This window comes from Balaenoptera acutorostrata, chromosome 1 (genome assembly GCF_949987535.1).
Source record: "Balaenoptera acutorostrata chromosome 1, mBalAcu1.1, whole genome shotgun sequence".
NCBI classification, from domain to species: Eukaryota; Metazoa; Chordata; class Mammalia; order Artiodactyla; family Balaenopteridae; genus Balaenoptera; species Balaenoptera acutorostrata.
Genome location: NC_080064.1, coordinates 198,101,444 through 198,122,819, shown reverse-complemented (window position 1 = coordinate 198,122,819; position 21,376 = coordinate 198,101,444). Strand labels below are relative to the sequence as shown.

The 21,376-nt window shown below is 57.0% G+C and overlaps 1 protein-coding gene across 2 annotated transcripts in view; it reads left to right on the top strand.

Moving 5' to 3' along the window:
* SYT2 (synaptotagmin 2) overlaps window positions 1-16,697 on the top strand; it is an 87,385-nt gene extending 70,688 nt beyond the window's left edge. For both annotated transcript variants that reach the window (XM_007182684.2, XM_057530586.1), the window contains exons 2-9: window positions 11,065-11,252; window positions 12,110-12,276; window positions 13,123-13,242; window positions 13,460-13,627; window positions 13,800-13,967; window positions 14,879-14,996; window positions 15,718-15,851; window positions 16,491-16,697. In XM_007182684.2, coding sequence (XP_007182746.1) covers window positions 11,081-11,252; window positions 12,110-12,276; window positions 13,123-13,242; window positions 13,460-13,627; window positions 13,800-13,967; window positions 14,879-14,996; window positions 15,718-15,851; window positions 16,491-16,697 — 1,254 coding nt within the window. In that variant the 5' untranslated portion in view covers window positions 11,065-11,080. The remainder of the gene's footprint in view (window positions 1-11,064; window positions 11,253-12,109; window positions 12,277-13,122; window positions 13,243-13,459; window positions 13,628-13,799; window positions 13,968-14,878; window positions 14,997-15,717; window positions 15,852-16,490) is intronic.
* The last annotated feature ends 4,679 nt before the right edge of the window (window positions 16,698-21,376 follow it).

Below are 21,376 nucleotides of genomic sequence, written 5' to 3'. Positions count from 1 at the left end.
TGCCCGCCCCACACGCGTCTGCCGAGTGCCCGTCGCGCGCCAGACGGCGAGACACCTGCCAGGGCAGGGTCGCAGAGTTTCCCCCCAGGGCCAGAGAGGAAACGTCTCAGGCTCGCGCCGCACAACCTCGGTGGCAGCTACTCCGCTCTGCTGCAGCGGGAAGGCCGCCAGAGAGGCCACGGCCTGGGCCCGCGTGCCGTGCTCCGGAGACGGCCGTTCACAGCAAGCGGCGGCGCCGGGTCTGGTTCTCGCAGCCGAGCTGCCGGCCGCCGCAGGCTGTGTGCAGGGTGAGGCCGGGTCTCGCGCCGGAGCAAGGGGAGCCGTCTGCGCTGAGCGGAGAGAGGCAGTCACTCGGCCACGGTGGGCGGAGGCGCTCTGGGGGGCGATGGAGATGGGGGCGAGGGCGCCGGACACAGGCGACGGGCCTGAAGGCCGCCTTCAGGGGCAGCTGCGGTCCCCAGGGCGGCGTCTAAAGGTGGCAGGATGAGATTCACGTTCTAGAAGGTTGCTTTGGGGGCAGGGTGGGTGCGGGGCCGGGTGCGGGGAAGGTCGCGGGGTCACCGAGGCCTGGCAGAGAAGGGGCTTGAGGCAAACGGAGGAGTCGGAGTTGTGGCCGAAACCAGGGTGCGGGGCCGGTCGGGTGGCCGTCGCGGGCCGTCCGGTGCGACAGGCACGCAGGTGTCCACGGGGTCTGGTGACCTCTCCTCACAGAGAGCCGCGTGGTGGGGTGAGGGGCACAGCCCAGGGGGGAACCGGAGGTGAGCGTGAGAAGGAACGGGTCAGAGGGTCCCCTTCAAACGGGAGAAGGTCCTCGGCTGGGCAGGGGTCGCCGCCTGGCCTCGGCGGGCGGGTTTTGTGAAGCGTCTCCTCCGGGAGGACAGAGGAGGGTGCGGGCGACGAGGCCTGGAGATGGAGGCCGGCCCTCCCTGCGCGGCGGCCCTGGAGGCCGGGAGTCGAGGTCAGGGCCCAGCGTGTCCCGTCCCGCGAGGCCCTCCCCCCGCGGCAGCCGGGCCCTCGTGGAGGGGGGCGGGGCCGGCAGGCTCTCGGCGCGAACCCCGCCCACCCGCCCGTGGGGGCTCCACCCCCCTGACCGGATCCCCCCGAGGCCCCGCCCTCCGTCATAGCCTTAGATCCACACGTGAGTTTGGGGGTCTCGGGCACTCAGTCCGAGCCGGGCAATTTCAGGGCTGGTGTTTCGCCGGTGAGTCTCACAACAAGACAGAGAAACAGGGTGCAGGGACCTGGGAGGACGTGAGCCGATGGGCTAAGGGGCCCCTCCGAGGCCAAGGAGGTTTCGGGGGGCGTCCAGACCGAGGGGGAGTCAGGCGGGGGGTCGGCGTTTGCTGGGTGAGTTTGTGGCCCACGCAGAGAGCAGAGGTGAGGGAAGGGCAGTGAGGAGGAGCCGGGCCCAGGCCAGTGGGGCCTCTTTTCTGAGTGTGAACAGAGGCCCTGGGGGCTTCACGTGGATCAGCCCGGCTGCCGTGTGGGGATTAGACTGAGTGGAGGACTGTGGAACCTTCCAGAACGTGGCTGTTGTTCTTGGCTGAACTGGGGGACGTGGTGAGTGGAGGAGGGAGTTTGCAAATGCTCCGGCTGGGCAGCGAGGGCAGGAGGGGCTGAGGACCCCAAGGCTTTGGGCGGGGCCCCTGGTGCCGCCTGGGCAGGGGGCCCGGCCCTGCCCCCGCCCCGCCTCCGCCCGGCCGGCATCTGCCTTCTCAGGATGTGTGTTATTCCCCTGCTCTCTGGGCAGCTGTGTCCTCAGGCCCCAGGCCCTGGGATCCACGGATCTGCGGCCCATGCTCCCTCCCAGCAGCTGTCACTCCCCACCCCCGCCCCGAATGCCCGGGAACGTTGTCTTATCTTTCATAAGAACTTGGGGATGACAAGACATTCATTTTGGCTGTTTTTGACGCTTTTCCCCTTCCCTCTGGAGTCAGGCTCCTTTCCAGCCACTTCTACTCTCTTCAGTCTAAGCGAAATTTCCAAAATGTAAATGTGAACACGTTACCTGCATCCTTAGACTCCTTGTCGTGGCTGTAAGGTTGTGTGCCTGGTCCTGCGGGCTCACCCCCACCCGTGCTCCCTCCGTGTGGCCATGCTGGGCTTCCTCCAGGCTCTGGGCTCGCCATGCTGCTCCCACCCCTGGGCCTCTGCATGTGCTGCTGCTTCCTTTCCCCTTTGCCTGGAGGCCCCCCATTCCATCACCAGTTCGTCAGGAGAGCATTCCTGCTCTCCCAGATTAGGTCAGATACACCCCAGTACAGACTCGCACCAGCAAGGGTCTCTCCTTTGTGTATTTCTCACAGTTAGAATTTTACATTCATTTGTGTACAGTTATTTAACATCCAGCTTATAAGTCCCGCATGGGAAGTGGGATGTGAGTTCAATCAATGTTTTTTTTTTTTGGCTGCGTTGGGTCTTCGTTGCTGTGCACGGGCTTTCTCTAGTAGTGGTGAGCGGGGGCTCCTCTTCGTTGCAGTGCGCGGGCTTCGCATTGAGGTGGCTTCTCTTGTTGTGGAGCACGGGCTCTAGGTGACCAGGCTTCAGTAGTTGCGGCTCGTGGGCTCAGTAGCTCCGAGGCATGCATGTGGGATCTTCCCAGACCAGGGCTCGAACCCGTGTCCCCTGCATCGGCAGGCGGATTCTTAACCACTGCGCCACCAGGGAAGCACTCAATCAGTTATTTGTTGAATGAATGAATGAATACCTCCCCCATTGTTCTCTCTGCTCTGTCCCCGGTGTTCCTACCCTGTCTGGGTCCACATCATCTCTGGCCGGACTGTAAACTCACCCCTTGCGGGCCCCCTGCCCCAGCCTCACCCCCTCTGCTCCCCGTGGAGCTGTCGTTGCCCTTGAAACAGATCAGGCCACTCCTGCTGGGGGCGTAAGTCCATCCGAGTCCCTTTTCCTGGACTTCAAGGCCCCTGGGATGGACTCTCCAGCTGACGTCCTGGTCTGTGGGGCCCCCTGAGCCTGTGGCACACGGAGCACCGTCTGCCCTGGTCGATTCTTTTGTTTCGTGATTCATCTCACTCGTCCTGTGGGTTTGGGAAAAGGTCCACGTCCAGTAGGGGTCCCCCTGCTGTGCTGAGGCCACTCAGGCCCTTCGAAGGGGCTCCTGGATTCAGATCCAACCACAGTTATCGAACATCATCTCCGTGCCAGACACAATCAAATTTATTCTTTTAATTTTCACAACAGTTTTGAAAAGTAGGTATTATTTTCTGCCATTTTTATATGAGGAAATCGAGTTTCAGAACGAGATTTGTTTGGAGTCATCTGGCAAGCAGTAAGCGTCCCGGGATCACAGTCTGCCTCTCCCGGCGGCGCTGCCTCTTGCCCACCACGGAATCCAGAACCAACGACCATGCGGGCTGAGCCTGACGAAAAGCCTGCAGCTAACCTTGTACTTGGTGGAGAAAGACTGAACACTCTCTCTGAAGATCAGGAAAGAGAAGAACCCCCACTCTCACGACTTCTATTCAACACTGCACGGAGGTTCTTACCATGGCAGTTAAGGAAGAAAAAGAAAGAAAAGGCATCTGGATTGGAAAGAAAGGTGTGAAATTATCTCACTTTGCATGATCTTGTAGATGGAGAGTCCTAGGGAAGACACACCACACACACACACACGCGTCACACACACACACACATTCCACACACACACCACACAGTATCAGAACTAGTAAGCCAGTTCAGCATATGCCAGGACATGAGATCAATACACGAAAATCTACTGCATTCCTACCTGTTAGCAGTGAACAATCTGAAATGAAATTAAGAAAACAATTCTGTCTACAGCAGCATCAAAGAGAATCAAATATCTAGAAATAAATTTAACAAAAGTGTAAGACTTTATCCTGGGAACTGCAAAACAATGTTGCAAGAAATTAAAGAAGATCGTAAAGGGAAAGACATTGGAATATTACGTTGTTAAGATAGCAGATTGGCCCACAGATTCAGTGCAATCCCTATCAAAATCCCAGGTGGCTTTTACAGAAATAAACAAGCTGATCTTTTTTTTTTTTTTTTAAACAAGCTGAACATAAAATTCATATGGAAATGCAAGAGACCCAGAATAGGCAAAATAATCTTCATGAAAGAACAAATTTGGAAGACTCACGCTGCCTGATATAAAAACTTAACTACAAAGCTGCAGTGATTAAGACAGTGTGGTATTGGCATAAGGATAGACATAGATGAATGCAATAGAGAATCCAGAAATAACCCCTCACATTTATGGTTGGTTAATATTTTACAAGGGTACAAAGACGGTTCGGTGGGGAATAACAGTCTTTGCAACAAATGGAGATCCATACACAAAATACATTCACGAAAACGAACTCAAAGTGGATCGTAACTTGAATGTAGGAGCTAAAACTACTAGGCTCCTCTAAGAAAATATAGTAGATCTTTGTGCCTTTGGGTTATGTGATGATTTCTTAGATATGACACCAAAAGCACAGGCAACAAAAGAAACAGATAAATTGGACATCATCAAAATTGAAAACTTTTGTGCTTCAAAGGATACCATCAAGGGACTTTCCTGGTGGCGCAGTGGTTGGGAGTCCGCCTGCCAATGCAGGGGACACGGGTTCGAGCCCTGGCCTGGGAAGATCCCACATGCCGTGGAGCAACTAAGCCCACGAGCCACAACTACTCAGCCCGTGTGCCACAACTACTGAGCCCATGCGCCTAGATCCTGTGCTCGGCAATGAGAAGCCACCACAGTGAAAAGCCCGCACACCGCAATGAAGAGTAGCCCCTGCTCACCACAACTAGAGAAAGCCCATGCGCAGTGGCGAGGACCCAATGCATCCAAAAATATATTATAAAAAAAAAAAGGACACCATTAAAAAAGTGGAAAGATAACCGTAGAATGGGAGAAAATATTTGCAAAACATACATGACAAGGAACTGGTATCCAGAATATACAAAGAACTCATACAACTCAATAATAAAGAGACAAATACTCAATTAAAACATGGACAAAGGATTTGAACAGACATTTCTCCAAAGGAGACATACAAATGGCCAATAAACACATGAAGAGATGCTTGACATCATTAGTCATCAGAGAAATGCAAATCAAAGCCACAGTGAGATGCCACTTCACCCCTACTAGGACGGCTATAAACAAAAACACATGTAATAACAAGTACTGTCCAGGATGTGGAGAACTTGGAACGCTCATACGATGCTGGTGGGAATGTAAATCAGTGCAGCCGCTGTTTAAAAAAATTTTTTTTGAAGTATAGGTGATTTACAATGTTGTGTTAATTTCTGCTGTACAGCAAAGTGATTCAGTTATACACATACATACATTCTTTTTCATATTCTTTTCCATTATCGTTTGTCACAGGATATTGAATATAGTTCCCTGTGCTCTACAGTAGGACCTTGTTGTTTATCCATCCTATGGATAATAGCTTACATCTGCTAATCCCAAACTCCCAGTTCTTCCCTCCCCCTCCCTCCCTCCCACTTGGCAACCACAAGTCTGTTTTCTCCGTCTGTGAGTCTGTTTCTCTTTTGTAGATAGGTTCATTTGTGGCATATTTCAGATTCCACATATTAGTGATACCATATGGTATTTGTCTTTCTTTTTCTGACTTACTTTGCTTAATATGATAATCTCTAGGTCCAACCATGTTGCTGCAAATGGCATCATTTCATTCTTTTTTATGGCTGAGTAATATTCCATTGTGTGTATATGTGTGTGTGTGTATATATATATATGTATATATATATACACACACACACACCACATCTTCTTTATCCATTCCTCTGTCGATGGACATTCCATGTCTTAGCTGTTGTAAATAGTGCTACTAGGAACTTTGGGGTGCATGTATCTTTTTGAATTATAGTTTTGTCTGGATACATGCCCAGGAGTGGGATTGCTGGATCATATGGCAACTCTAATTTTAGTTTAAGGAACCTCCACACTGTTCTCCATAGTGGCTCAGTGCAGCCACTTTGGAACATAGTTTGGTAGTTCTTTAAAATGTCAAATGTAGTTACCGTATGACCCAGCAATTCCACTCGTAGGTATTTACCCAAGAGAAATGAGAACATGTCCAAAAACGTGCACAGAGACGTTCATTGCAACATTATTCTTATAGCCAAAAAGTGGAAATAACCCGTGTCCATAAATTGATGAATGGAGAAATAAAATGTGTTATCTAGGCAGTGGAATATTACTCAGCCATAGAGAGGAATGAAGTGCTGACACCTGTTACCACATGGATGACCCTTGAGGACACTACGCTCCGTGGGAGAAGCTGAACGCCAAGGCCACCTATCATATGATTTCATTTGTATGAAAAGTCAGAATAGGGGAATCTGTACAGATAGGTCAGTGGTTGCCCGGGGCTGGGAGGAGGGTGGGAATGGGGAGTGACTGATAATGAAGTGGGGCTTCTTTTTGGTGAAAATGGTCTAAAATTAGATCGTGGTGGTGGTTGCACAACCCTGTAAGTATACTAAAAACCACCAAACTGAACACGTTAAATGAGTGAATTGAATGGATGTGAATTGCATCTCCATTAAGCCTTCTTAGAGTCGGGCCGCGGAATCCTGGACAGTGAGGTGGGGGTGAGGGAGATGGGGCTGAACCCCCGAGGCCCAGCGGGCTCCACCTTCCCTTTCGAGATGAGTTTTAGGATCAAGGCTAGTTTACCCAGCACGTAACAAGAGCTTGCTAAACTGCTCGGCGAGTGTGAGCGGGGAGAATGCGTCTGCATCGCGGTGTGGTCAGGGCGGCTTGTGCCGGCCACGCTGGCTCCGGGGCGAGGACTCAGGTTCTTAGAGCCGGAGTGGAGCTTCAGGGCCCCTGAAACTTGCCCTCCAAAGAGCTCTGAGCGTAGGGAGAAGCACAGTGAGAAGAGCCTCGCTTCTGCCTTTGCTGTTTGCGTCCTGCTGTGTGTTTGGTGCTTCTAGGAGATGTGCTGTTTGTCCCATGACCTGGAGCACCGCAGGTGTGCGCGGCCGTCCGGACACCCCCTGGGCTCCCACCGTGCGCCGGGCAGAGGGGTGCTGACGTTGCCTGCGTCTGGCCTCACAGGGCCTGTGGAGGGGGCTCGTACCCCCATTTTGAGAAGCAGAAATAGCTCGGTGGGGAGGGTAGGGTTGGGGGAGCAGAGTTTAAAAACTCGTAAGAACATTACCTTAAATGAAGACCATCACAGTAATACTTTTACCAGCAGGAGCTTGCAAACCATCTAAGTATCAAATACAGTACTACCATGTAGCAGGGTATTATTTAGCTACTTGATAACAAAGGAAGTTTTTAATGATAAAGGAAAATGCTTGTGACAGAATTTTATGTGAAAAAAGGGCAGAATACCTGATTATATATAGTATGATCTCAACATGTAAAACACCCTCAGAAGAAAATACTGTTATAAGATTCTCCAAGGACGCTAACCTGTGTTATCTCTGGAAGGTAGGATTATGGGGAATGTCTCCCTTAGTCTCTTTCCATCCCCCGTAAACCTGGATGACTTTTGTTATTAATGGGCAGCCCTGGTTTGAGTAGGAGGTTGATGTGCTGCTGTGTAGAGGGGGCAGGACTGGCGAGGGACCCCGACACCCCGGGGAGGAAGGGGCTCCGGGGGTGGACTTGGGTGCCGTCTTCCTGGAGGAGAGATTGAAACCCACCCTGGGTGGGTGCGGAGGGAGCCTGAGGCACGGAGGTGAGGAGGGCGGGGGTGCCGGGTGCTGTCTCGCAGGCAGGAGGTGGCTCGGGGGTCCTCGCTGCAACCTTGCTCCTTCGCTGGGTGACGTGCTTGGGTGCGGCCAGATACAGGAAAGCCGCGTGCTTTTGCAGGCTCTTGGGTCAGGTGACTGGTTGGAACCTCAATTCCAGGGCTTGTGAGCTAAGTGGCGGGGGCCGCCTAGGCCCTGGGCCTCCGTTCCTGCGTCTGTGAAACGGGGCTGGTGCGTGACTATGGGGAGGAGCGATTGGTGGCCCTGTGGTCGCTGTGTCACCAGTGTCGCTACTGCCGGAAGTACCCTGGGACGTAAAGGGATTACGACTAATACAGTCTTTTAAAAATTTTATTCTGGGCTTCCCTGGTGGCGCAGCGGTTGAGAATCTGCCTGCCAATGCAGGGGACACGGGTTCGAGCCCTGGTCTGGGAGGATCCCACATGCCGCGGAGCAGCTGGGCCCGTGAGCCACAACTACTGAGCCTGCGCATCTGGAGCTTGTGCTCCACAACAAGAGAGGCCGCGACAGTGAGAGGCCCGCACACCGCGATGAAGAGTGGCCCCCGCTCGCCGCAACTAGAGAAAGCCCTCGCACAGAGACGAAGACCCAACACAGCCATAAATAATAAATAAATAAATAAATTTAAAAGAGAAACCTTTCATTAAAAAAAAAAAAACAGGGACTCATATATGTATATATATATATATTTTTGAATTTTATTTATTTTTAGCTGCGTTGGGTCTTCGTTGCTGCGTGCGGGCTTTCTCTAGTTGCAGCGAGCGGGGGCTACTCTTCATTGGCCGTGCGCGGGCTTCTCATTTCAGTGGCTTCTCTTTGTTGCGGAGCACGGGCTCTAGGTGCACGGGCTTCAGTAGTTGTCGCTCGCGGGCTTAGTTGCTCCGCGGCATGTGGAATCTTCCCAGACCAGGGCTCAAACTTGTGTCCCCTGCATTGGCAGGCAGATTCTTAACCACTGCGCCACCAGGGAAGTCCCGGCTAATACAGTCTTTTTTTTTAAATTAATTTTTATTGGAGTATAGTTGATTTACAATGTGTTAGTTTCTGCTGTACAGCAGAGTGAATCTGTTATAAATATACATATATCCACTCTTTTTAGATTCTTCTCCCATATAGGTCATTACAGAGTATTGAGCAGTCCCTGTGCTATACAGTAGGTTATTATTAGTTATCTATTTTATATATAGTAGTGTGTATATATCAATCACAATCTCCTAATTCATCCCACCCCCCTTCCCCCCGTTAACCATGTTTGTTTTCTACATTTGTGACTCTATTTCTGTTCTGTAAATAAGTTCATTTGTACCATTTTTTTAAGATTCCACATATAAGTGGTATCATATGATACTTGTCTTTCTCTGTCTGACTTCACTCAGTATGACAATCTCTAGGTCCATCCATGTTGCTGTGAATGGCATTATTTTGGGTTTTTTTATGGCTGAGTAATATTCCATTGTATATATGTACCACATCTTTATCCATTCATCTGTTGATGGACATTTAGGTTGCTTCCATGTCCTGACTATTGTAAAGAATGCTGCAGTGAACATTGGGGTGCATGTATCTTTTCAAATTATGATTTTCTCCAGGTATATGCCCAGTAGTGGGATTGCTGGGTCATATGGTAGTTCTATTTTTAGTTTTTTAAGGAACCTCCATACTGTTCTCCATAGTGGCTGTATCAATTGACATTCCCACCAATAGTGTAGGAGGGTTCCCTTCTCTCCATACCCTCTCCAGCATTATTGTTTGTAGATTTTTTGATGATGGCCATTCTGACCTGTGTGAGGTGATAGCTCATTGTAGTTTTGATTTGCATTTCTCTAATAATTAGTGATATTGAGCATCTTTTCATGTGTTTGTTGGCCATCTGTATGCCTTCTTTGGAGAAATGTCTATCTAGATCTTAACCCCATTTTTTGATTGGGTTGTTTTTTTGTTTTTTGTTTTTGATATTGAGCTGCATGAGCTGTTTGTATATTTTGGAGAGTAATCCCTTGTTGGTTGCTTCATTTGCTAATATTTTCTCCCATTCTGTGGATTGTCTTTTGGTTTTGTTTATAGTTTCCTTTGCTGTGCAAAAGCTTTAAAGTTTAATTAGATCCCATTTATTTTTATTTTTATTCCTCTAGGAGGTGGATCAAAAAAAAATATTGCTGCGATTTATTGCAAAGAGTGTTCTGCCTATGTTTTCCGCTAAGAGTTTTATAGTATCCAGTCTTACATTTAGGTCTTTAATCCATTTTGAGTTTATTTTTGTGTACGGTGTTAGAGAATGTTCTAATTTCATTCTTTTACGTGTAGCTGTCCAGTTTTCCCAGCACCACTTATTGAAGAGACTGTCTTTTCTCCTTGTATATTCTTGCCTCCTTTGTCATAGATTAATTTACCACAGGTGTGTGGGTTTATTTCTGGGCTCTCTATTCTGTTCCATTGATTTGTATTTCTGTTTTTGTGCCAGTACCATACTGTCTTGATTACTGTAGCTTTGTAATATAGTCTGAAGTCAGGGAGCCTGATTCCTCCAGCTCCGTTTTTCTATCTCAAGATTGCTTTGGCTATTCGGGGTCTTTTGTGTTTCCATACGAATTGTGAAATTTTTTGTTCTATTTCTGTGAACGGCGCTATTGATAATTTGACTGGGATTGCATTGACTCTGTAGATTGCTTTGGGTAGTATAGTCATTTTGACAATATTGATTCTTCCCATCCAAGAACATGGTATATCTCTCTGTGTCATCTTTGATTTCTTTCATCAGTGTCTTACAGTTTTCTGAGTACAGATCTTTTGCCTCCTTAGGTAGGTTTATTCCTAGGTATTTTATTCTTTTTGATGCTATGGTAAATGGGATTGTTTCGTTGATTTCTCTTTCTGATCTTTTATTGTTATTATATAGGAATGCAAGAGATTTCTGTGTATTAATTTTGTATGCTGCTACTTTACCAAATTCATTGAGCTCTAGTAGTTTTCTGGTTGCATCGTTGTTAGGATTTTCTATGTATAGTATCATGTCATCTGCAAACAGTGACAGTTTTACTACTTCTTTTCCAATTTGTATTCCTTTTCTTTTTCTTCTGTGATTGCCGTGGCTAGGACTTCCAAAACTATGTTGAATAATAGTGGCAAGAGTGGACATCCTTGTCTTGTTCCTGATCTTAAAGGAAATTCTTTAATTTTTTCACCATTGAGAATGATGTTTGCTGTGGGTTTGTTGTAATGGCCTTTATTCATAAACAACAGTCTTTAGCTTTTGGAAGAGCCTCTCCTGGCCCATGGGCAGAGCCGTCTGCACTCGGGCCTGTGGGATGCTCATCCTGCCCCCTTCACCCATAGCCGTCCCTCTGCCACCATGAGGAACATCTTCAAGAGGAACCAGGAGCCCATGGTGGCTCCCGCCACCACCACCATGCCCGCTGGGCCCGTGGACAACTCCACCGAGAGCGGAGGCGCCAGGGAGGGCAAGGGGTACGGGTTTGCCACGGTGAAGGACCGATTCTTCAATGAGATGGTCAAGTTCCCTCGTGAGTGTCCCTGTGTGTGGCCTGGGGGCGGGGGTTGGAGGGCACCATGGGGGTGTGACAGCCACGATCCTTCCTAATGTTTGTTTGGACTCGAGGCTGGATTATTTGGGGATCCCCTTCAGGAATGGGGGGCAGTGTGGTCTGGCACTAATGAAGGGAACAAGGGGGTTTATGTGCCCTAACCTCCCCGGGGGAAAAATGTTCTTATACTTAGAGATCTGTCAAGAGATGGAACCAAAAGAAGGTAAAAAATTATGAAACAGAAATCATTATCCAAGTTTCCCAGTCACACTTTAAAACTACTTTATTTTGCAAGGTAGAAAATAAAACCCCCTACTGCTTCCTGGATTTCTGGTAGAGGCTGTGGGGAGAACCAGAGGTCCGGATTCGGGGAGCAGCCCCACTGGTGGGAGGCGGTGCTTCAGCACCTCGGAGAGCAGCCCCGGCCGGCCCGCCCCTCCCCGTACCCCCCCAAACCCGCGGCCCCTCTGGAGCCCGGCCTCCTGGCACAGGCTCGGCCCTCTCAGGACTGCGCCTGAGGGCCGGGCCTTCCTCCCCCACCGGGGTCTGACGAGGACCATCCCATCCTTCGTGTGAGCCGCAGTTCCAAGGATCAAAGTTGTCAGATCTCAGCAGAGCCCAGATGGGGTCCCCGTGGTGTGTGCCTGGCTGCTGTCCCTGTCACAGGCTCTCCCCACTGGGGTGGCCACCAAAGTGTGCAACTTATGTGCACACCACTTGTGGGTTTACAACGCGGGGTGTGGAAAGGGGGCCGGGCCCCTACCCAGTCTTCTATCAATCACCGAGGGGTCGGGGCTGCAGGAGGGCACCGCTGACCCCAGTGTCCCCGTGGGCAGTCCCCCGCTGGGCGCTGGTCGCCATCGCGGTGCTCCTGGGCCTCCTGCTCCTCACCTGCTGCTTCTGCATCTGCAAGAAGTGCTGCTGTAAGAAGAAGAAGAACAAGAAGGAGAAGGGCAAGGGCGCCAAGAACGCCATGAACATGAAGGACATGAAGGGCGGCCAGGTAGGCGGGGGCCGGGAGGCCAGAGGCCCCTCGATGCTTTCCGGGTAGGAAGGGCTCACTCAGGTCAGCAGGGCCTGTCCCTGATTGACCCGAAAGGAGGCCGTTGGGACAAAATGCCTGGAAGAGGGACCCCCCGCCCACCAGGAAGCCACCATCGTGTGACCTGGTTTCCCGCCAGCAGGGCTGCTGGACCACGTCCCATCGTGGGGCCCCGTGGGTCCATCTCTAGTCCACGAAGATGTGGCTTTTCTCCCCGTCTTTCAGGGAGCAGGGCGTCAGCCTGGAAGAGGCCCTGACGTACCCGTGTCTCCTTTTAAGTTTGCAGAGGCCCCGGGCGCCTCACTTTCCCCATGTTTGTTCTGGGAGGAATTTCTTGCTCAAGGAATCAGTGTGGAGGGAGGAAGGAGGGCTGATCTCAGGAGATCAGCCAGGGGCCGTGGCCTTTGAGTCTGCGCGTGCACACGTGTGTGAGAGCGTGTGAGCACGCACGTGGACGTGCGTGTGCGTGTGAGCCTGTGGGGGCCCCGGCCCTGCCACGCAGCTGGTCTGAGCTGCCAGATTTTCTTACCACTTCCCCCCTTCTCCTCCCACCTGTGGACTCACCTGGCCTGGACGCCCGGACTGCACGCCTGGTACGTGCTGCCCACGTGGTGGTCTGCACTGGGGGGGGGGGCGGGGTCGCAGGGAGGCTCCGCCACTCAAGAAGCCGCGTGGCATCCGGGCCGGGCTGGGGGCTGAGGGGAAGCGGGGCCCGACGGAGCCCCCCCAGCTCTGGGTCGGGGTCTGCACGGGGGTGGCTCCCCGCCTTCTCTCCCTTGACCCTCCCTCCCCTCCTCAGCCCCCCAGGACGAGGACGACGCCGAGACGGGCCTGACGGAGGGAGAGGGCGAGGGGGAGGAGGAGAAGGAGCCGGAGAACCTGGGGAAGCTGCAGTTCTCCCTGGACTACGACTTCCAGGCCAACCAGGTGTGCGGGGCCGGGGGGGCCCCCCAGGGCTCCAGGGAAGGGCTGCGCTCAGGCCGCCCGCCGTCCACGGGCCGCCCTCCTCGGGCAGACCAGTCACCCCTCGGCGACCGTCTCCCCCGTCTTATTCCGATTCCCTGGGGAGGGAGGTGGAGACCGACTTCCTGTCTGGCACCCGCCCGCCCCCTCGGGGCTGACCCGGCGCCCACTCTCTCCACAGCTCACCGTGGGCATCCTGCAGGCCGCGGAACTGCCTGCCCTGGACATGGGCGGCACCTCGGACCCTTACGTCAAGGTCTTCCTCCTTCCAGACAAGAAGAAGAAATATGAGACCAAAGTCCATCGGAAGACGCTGAACCCCGCCTTCAACGAGACCTTCACCTTCAAGGTGACGGGCTGGGCCTGCTGCGGACCTTTCCCTGGTCCTGGGCTGTAGCTGAGGCCCAGAACCAGCTCGGCCCGGACCCGAGCCCGGGTGTCCGCAGACTCGGCAGGCGTCCTGCAGGGCCCCCAGAGGCCCCGAGCTGCCCTGACCCCTCCATCCTGCCTGTGCCCTGCAGGTGCCGTACCAGGAGCTGGGGGGCAAGACCCTGGTGATGGCCATCTATGACTTTGACCGCTTCTCCAAACACGACATCATCGGGGAGGTGAAGGTGCCCATGAACACCGTGGACCTGGGGCAGCCCATCGAGGAGTGGCGGGACCTGCAGGGCGGAGAGAAGGAGGAGGTGAGGGCGGGAGAGCTTGGAGGGTCCGCCCCACGCCCCCAGCTTTGTCTCTGCAGATGAGGATCAGCCACCCGGCGGGGCACCTCAGGTGGACAGGACACATTGCTCTTGTTTCTCCCGCGGCTCTGGGCCCACTTAGGGCCAGTGACCCACGTGGGGACCTCATTCACCCCCAGGGAAAGCCCCCATTGTTCTAGAGGATTCTCAGCAAGGGGGGCTTGTCTTCCTAGAAACTGCTACAGCACTCACTCACCAAATATTTATTGAGCACCTACTGTGTACCAAAGCCTCCATTTAGCCACCATCCCTTCCAAGCACCAGCCGAGTGTGTTGGCCGAGTCCCTGTATGTGAGGCGTGTCCTTCCTTACCTTGGGGCTCAGGTCGCACGGAGCAAGGGTCAGCACCCCGACTGGGGTGTGGGTGGGGTGGTCTGCCTGGGCCCCGAGGCCCACCTCTGAGAAGCTTCGACTGTGCCGTGGCGTTGGCTGAGCTCTCAGGCCCAGGAGCCCCAGTGCCAAATCGTTCCCCTCCCTTACTAGTCACAAGGTCCTTGCCCTGTGACACTAACACAAGGAAAGGGATGCCAAGGGCTTTAAGGCTACAGCTCACTCTGGGGGTGGGACGGCTGTGATCAGGAAGGGGGGCTCCCAGTGCCCTTGGAAATGGCCCTCGGGTACCACGTCTGCCCCTCGTCCCCCTCCGCTGTCTGCTCGGGCTCGGGAGGGGCCCCAACAAACCCCACGCCCGTCCAGAGCTGCCCCAGCACCACGCCGCCAGCAGCCTGTCCTCGGCTCTGCAGGGTCCACCCGCCGCGGCCAGGGCTGTGCTGACCCTGGCCTCAGGCCCCGAGGGGGTCAGCCGTGCTGGACACAGGCGCTGCTGTGCTGACCGCGTCCCCTTCCCCTGACAGCCGGAGAAGCTGGGTGACATCTGCACCTCGTTGCGCTACGTGCCCACGGCAGGGAAGCTCACCGTCTGCATCCTGGAGGCCAAGAACCTCAAGAAGATGGACGTGGGTGGTCTTTCAGGTGTGTGCGTGGCTTCTGGCCGCCATCGGGGGGCACCTGCGAGCCGGTCGCGGCCCAGAGCCTTCGACCTGGACAGCAGGCCTCAGACACGCGGGACACACAGGCTGTCTGAGCGGCTTTGGGTCCTCAGGGCAAGACGGGGCGGGAGCCCCGCTGAGAGCTGCCTTTCCGCTGCTCTCCCTGTGGGCCCTGGAGGGAAGGGGTCAGGGACGTCACCCCCATGTGAGGCAGGGACAGGGAAGGGCAGGTGGTGGGAGGGCTCGGCCCGATGCAGGCCCTCCGTCCGCGCCCGGGACCTTCTACAGGGGGAGATGGGGGCGGCTCTGCCTTGGAAGGGGCTCCGGGCGGGGCTGGGGGGTGACTGCCCCGCCTTCCTGAAGTGCTCAGGTTCCCGCCAGCCCAGCTCCGTCCCTGAGCCCCCGTGTGACCTCGGGCAGATGGGTGCCCTTCTCTGGGCCTCGTGGCTCATCGACAAGGTCGGGAGGATGGGAGGGGGTGGGTCGCTGACATGCCCCTGCCCAGGAAGGACGTCACCAAGTGGCCCCCTGGCTCCTCACCGAGCGCCGGCGCAGGCCCGTCCCAGCAGAGCTCCAGGCGGCCACAGCCACGGCGGGTCCCGGAGGTGAAGCCTCTGGCCGCCCCGGCCCGGAAGCTGGCTCTGCTGTCCCTGGGCTGGCGGGCCGGGCGCGTGCTCAGGGCCTGGCCGGCTGCCTCCCCACAGACCCCTATGTGAAGATCCACCTGATGCAGAACGGCAAGAGGCTCAAGAAGAAGAAGACGACCGTGAAGAAGAAGACCCTGAACCCGTACTTCAACGAGTCCTTCAGCTTCGAGATCCCCTTCGAGCAGATCCAGGTGCTGGGCTGGCAGGGGTGGACGCGGGGCGGGTGACTTACTTACCCACTGACCACCACAGACAGACAGACGGCCACCGCCCTGGGGCTTCCGTCCTGGGCGCTTCCCAGACCGCCCCTCCTCCGGGGAGGAGAGCAGGAACTGCGCGCAGATACTGCCTTTGGGCCTCGAGGTCGGGGGCAGGGCGGTGTGTGTGGCGAGGCGGCGGCCGTCCACCTGCCCCTGCTGCCCCTCCTCTCTCCCTGCCCCCCTCCCCGCCGACCCGGCTGCTCTCCTCTCCTCTCCGCCTGGGGAGGCCCTCAGCCTGCACCGCCCAGTTCCCGTCACTTCCTCCGTGAAGCCTGCCCTAACTGCCCCGCTGGGCGTCTCTCCCTCCGAGGTCCCGAGGCGCCTCGTGCTGGCCTCTCGGGCGACACCTTTGTCACCTGGCGGGGATAAGCCTGCCCTTCCGCTCCCAGGCGCTCAGCACGCCGCCGGGGGCCCCTGTTCAGTCTGTGGCGGAAGCGAAGGATGCGTCAAAGGCGCGGGCCCGCCTCCGCGTGGCGCTTTCGGTTGGGGCTGGGGAGGGAGGGGCTGGGAGGGGGCTGGGTCGCCGGCCCCCTTCTCCTGCCCACTCCCCCTCCTCCCCGCCTCCTGCAGAGAGTCCAGGTGGTGGTCACCGTGCTGGACTACGACAAGCTGGGCAAGAACGAGGCCATCGGCAAGATCTTCATGGGCAGCAACGCCACGGGCACGGAGCTGCGGCACTGGTCCGACATGCTGGCCAACCCCCGCCGGCCCATCGCCCAGTGGCACTCGCTCAAGCCCGAGGAGGAGGTGGATGCGCTGCTGGGCAAGAACAAGTAGGGGCCGCGGCCCGCGCAGCCGCGCTCGAGCCGCCGCTACCTCCGCTGGGCAGCCCTCGAGGCGTCCCTGCCCACCTGTGCGCGGCCCTGCCCTCGTTTCTCCGCCCTCGCCCTCTTTCTACAGACCCCTTCCCTCCGACGGCGGCTGAGGAGGGCCCCTCGGAGGTGAGAGAAGCCTGGCCCGTCGTCGCCCCGGGAGCTCCCTCGCTGCATGCCCGCCACCCTCCTCCTCCAAAGCTCCACCCAGGCCTCGCCCCGAGGGAGGCTCTCTTGGCGGCATTTTCTGTTTTCTGAGCGTTCCGGACCAACGGAATGGCAGCACCTCCCGATTCCCGACGGAAGGCAACCAGCGGCCAGCGATCCGTGCGCGTGTGTGCACCCCCTGTGCTCGTGGAGGGCCGTGGGCGGGTGCCGTGTGGGAGCAGAGGCCTTAGAACCCTGCTCGGACACTGCGTGCGAGTGGCTGGGAGGCGAGACGGGGAGACTGGCTTGTGCGGAGCCGGGACCAAACCCCGATGCCGGCGTGGGCCTCCTCCTGCTGCCGGGGGCTTCCCGGGACACCACAGACCTGAGCTACAGGCTAGATTGGCTGGACTCGAACGGGGACTGTCAGTCCCGCGACCTCACCTTGCTGACGGGTGAGGTCAAACCGCAAAGAAACAGAAGACCCGTTTCCCAGAAAGGCCAAAATGAAACTGCCGGACCTTCGCCCTTGCGGTGGGAGACCCAGAGGCCGGCCCCCTCTCTAGGACGGGAGACAACGGTCACTGGCATCTCTTCCCCTCCCGCCTGTGCGCCTCCCTTATCAAAGTGGAGCAGCGCTGTCTGAAGACACGGTATCTGTCCAGAGCCAGAGGGCTTGAAAAGGAAGGTTTACAGGTCCTTAGTTCCCCTGAGGTCCAGGTAAGGAGGGGAGGGTAGTGGACAGCTGGCCGAGCTTTCCCAGGGGCCCTGCGGGGAGGCCCCTCCTAGCATTCCTGAGGGACTTCCTGTGAATCCCGAGGAGCAGGGTGGCCATTCCGAACGGTGGCGGAGGACATGGGCCGGGTTCTGCCCCGCGGTCACTTGTGCTCATTCCCTGCTCACCTCGTGTCCCCAGCATTGATAAAAAGCCATATATACGTTAGTCCAGCTTGCACCGAGTCTCCTTCCAAACCTGCAGCCTGGGCGAGAGCATCCGGCCCCTGTGGCCAGAGGCCGGCCCCCTGCCCCCGGCCCCCCTCGGCCGCCCTCGTCTCTGCAGCCGCAGGCCCTGGCCGTCTCCTCAGCGCACAACACTCACGGCTTCCCAGACCCGGAGCTGCGCCTCTTTCCCAGCACACGTGGCGGCACTTCCCACCCCATCCGGCCACCCTGGCGTCTGCGGGCACCTGAGGCAGAGGGACGTCTCTTTTACCGTCAGAAGGGAGCAGGCGTTGTGTTCCTACCGGGCTGTGTTTCCCGGCTGGGCAGGTGCTGAGAAGCTGCCGCCTCCTCCGGGAGCAGCTGGGAAGTGGGGCCCAGCCTTGCTCGTGGCCCTTGGTCCTCGGGAAGTCACTCTTCACTTGATGCCGAGAACATGGGACTGACGAAGACTGGGGGCTGGTCCTAGGGCCCGGGCTGTAGGACAAGAGTGAGGCTTCAGGACCGGGGGGACCTCAGCGGGCCGTCCCGGCCTGGATGCCGCCCTGCAGAGCTATGGGATTTGGTGCTTCCTCAGGGCCCCCTCCCCCCCAGCCTCCCCCGGGCCCACAGAGCTGACTTCTCACCCTCCACCTTCACTCTCCCGCCCCTTCCTGACCACCTTCCACCACCTGGGGTTCTCGTCCACCCTCCTGAGCCCGGGACTCGCCTGTCTCCCGGCGGGAAGGAGAGAGGACCCCGCAGCACGTCTGCTGCTCTGGGGGTCCTGGGCCCGGAGACGCGGCTGGACTACGGCTCTGGGCCCACCCCGAGTGGGCAGCCTCAGGGGCTGGGAGATTGAGTGCGGGCACCAGTGCGCAGCCGAGGGGACCCGGGCGGGGAGCAGTGCTCTCCTGGGTTCTGGCCGGTCCCGGCTGGGCCCCCGCCTCGGAGGAGCCGTCTGAGCAGACGGCATCTACCAGGCCCACAAACCAGGTGGGGAAACACACGGGCGATCCTAAGTGTCCTGCACCTGAGGGTCTCACCCCGTCCACAGAGCACCTTCACTGCCACCAGGCCTGTTTCTGGGGTGTCGGGGCCCTGCCCTAAGTGGGACAGAAGTAAGGTCGGCTACGAGGGGTTCCGGAGGCCTCCAGGCTGTGTGTTTTCACCCCCAAAGTCTACTGCAGAGAGGAAAGTAGAAGCGATTTTTACAAAGGGACTGAAACCATGAAAAACGAAACCCAGTGCCACCCAGAAACTGGAGGTGAGGCCAGAAAGCTCTGTTTCCTCCTTTCTCCTTGAATAATCATTCCAGAGTGGAACCAACTCTGCCAGGGCTCTGGGCATGTTTTCGGACTTTGGCCGCGGAAGCTGAGGGCTGGGGGAAGCTGGGGGAAGCCCCAGATGATGAGTGACCAGTGCCAGGCCGGATGGGAAGTGACGTTCCGGGGCACTCGGCTGGGGGAAGGGACAGCAGGGATTCACGCAGCCTCAGGCCTGGTCTTTTTACTTCCCAGGAACCACGTGTAGCTTGTGCTTCTAGAGTCGGTTTGGGATGACCTTGCTGGCCCAGGGCTTCAGCGAGAGAGAGGGGGGCGGGGGGTCGCTGCAGCTCCCCCGCCAACCCTGCGGTGGGAGGTGGTGGGTGGGTGAGCGAACCGGGGGGGCCGCCCCTGGGGTTGGGGAGGGAGGGCATCCCGTCCCCCGCGTGTCTGGCTTCTGTTTCCCCCAGCCCCACAGAGAGGCTGTCCCCGGGTGTCCCTCCGCTCCATCCCCCTTCCCACCTCAGAGCCCTGGGTGGTGGCAGACGGGAGGGTCCCCAGGCCTGATCGTGGTGACCCTCAGCCCCCCAACATGGTTGCCAGATTTGGCAAATAAAAATGCAGGGCACCAAGTTAAATTTGAATTTCAGATAACCAATACTTTCAAAGTGTAAGTCAGTCCCTCCTAGGCGCTGTTTGGGACTCACCCGAAACTCAGGCTGCCCCGCCGTCCGTGCTGTGACCACTTCTGCCTCGCCCTCACCCCTAGTCTCAGGGGGCCAGGGACAGGTCACCAGGATTCTACCCGTTCTTTGAGCTGCAGTATTGGGAAGGGGGACACTGTGACTTGAAGACGCAAGAATATATTTTTAAGCGCCAACAAAACAAGAACCTTCTGAAGCCATCTGAGCCTCATGGAGAGGGTGGTCACCTGTGAACACGACCCCAGTCTCGTCCCGCCAAGATGCATGTCTCAACTCTGTGTAAATAACCGCATGGCAATGCTGAGTGCCCCCAGCCCCGTTTTACACAACTTGAGCTGCTCCTTCGACTGTGTGTGCAGAGTCCCTTCCCCGCCGGCCCCCGCCCTGCCATGCGCCAGGGGGAGTTGGCCTCCGGCCCTGATCTGACCAGGGGACCGTGGGCAGAGCTGACCATCGGCGCCCTGCGTCCAGCCCTGTGTCCTGTGTGGCGTGCCCCCTCCTCCCACTGTTCGAATTCATTGAAAAGCCATACAGGGGCCCCTGCGGGGCCATCCTCCCAGAGCTCCCGTGCCCCGCTGACGGGCTCCCCTCAGGACACTTGTGAAGGGCGCGCCCGTCGTCCCCTCTGCGCTCAGCCCCAGGTTGCGAGGACGGATGGTGTCCAGGGCTCCCAGTGGGGCCCCAGCAGATGTCCCCACTGGCCCGGCTCACTCACCTGGTGTCACGGTCCGACTCCACGTGGGTGGTGACGGGCAGTGGGGGCACCCCTGCAGGCGATGAGGGTTCTCAGGAGCTGTCGGTGGCTGGGTCTGTGGTCAGGTCCCCGATGCCGCCTGGGTGGATGGACAACCAGCCCTGCCCACGTGACACTGGGGGCTTGGGGGGCCGAGGGTGGCAGTGGGGAGGGACCCCGGGGGCTGGAGAGCATGGTGGGCCAAGCTCCCCCGCCCACATGCTCTCTCCTGTGGCCGGGCGGGTCTGGCTACAAGGGACCCTCACCAGTGCCCCAGCCCGGCCCCGGCCAGGTGTCCCGTGGGAGGGCGGAAGGGGGATGGGGGCCCCAGGTCCCGAGTCATCACGCTGAACCAGGAGGGACAGTAGCCGCAGGCCCCGGTGCAGAGGAACACCACGCACGGGAGCGACCCCTCCGGCCAGCCCCGATGGGAGGAGGGGGAGGTGCGGGGGTCTGACAGGAGTGCTGACGAGGCCGCAGGTGGGCCCTGTACGCTACAAGCCAGAACCCTTGTGCTGGGGGGCGTGGAGGCGGGGGTGCGCAGGGCCCCCCTCAGCCATCGGGACCCCAGGACCCCTTCCGAGAAGCCAGACGTTCTGCCCTGGCGCCTCCCCTCTGAGGGTGGGATCGGCTGCTTCTGAAATCCTGGGGTCTGAGGACTGCACGACCACGGCGGGCAGGCCCCAGGCCCCCTGGCACGCGCAGCCCCACCAGGACCCCTGCCTTAAGTCGTCCCAGGAAGGACCCGTGTGTAGCCCCCACCCCCGCTTGGCAGTCCCCCCCCACCCCACGTGGGCTCTGTTCTTGTCTCATCTCTTGTCAACATGCTCTTTTGTAACAAGCAGCGTCTCCTTATTAAAGGGATGAGCTGAAAGCA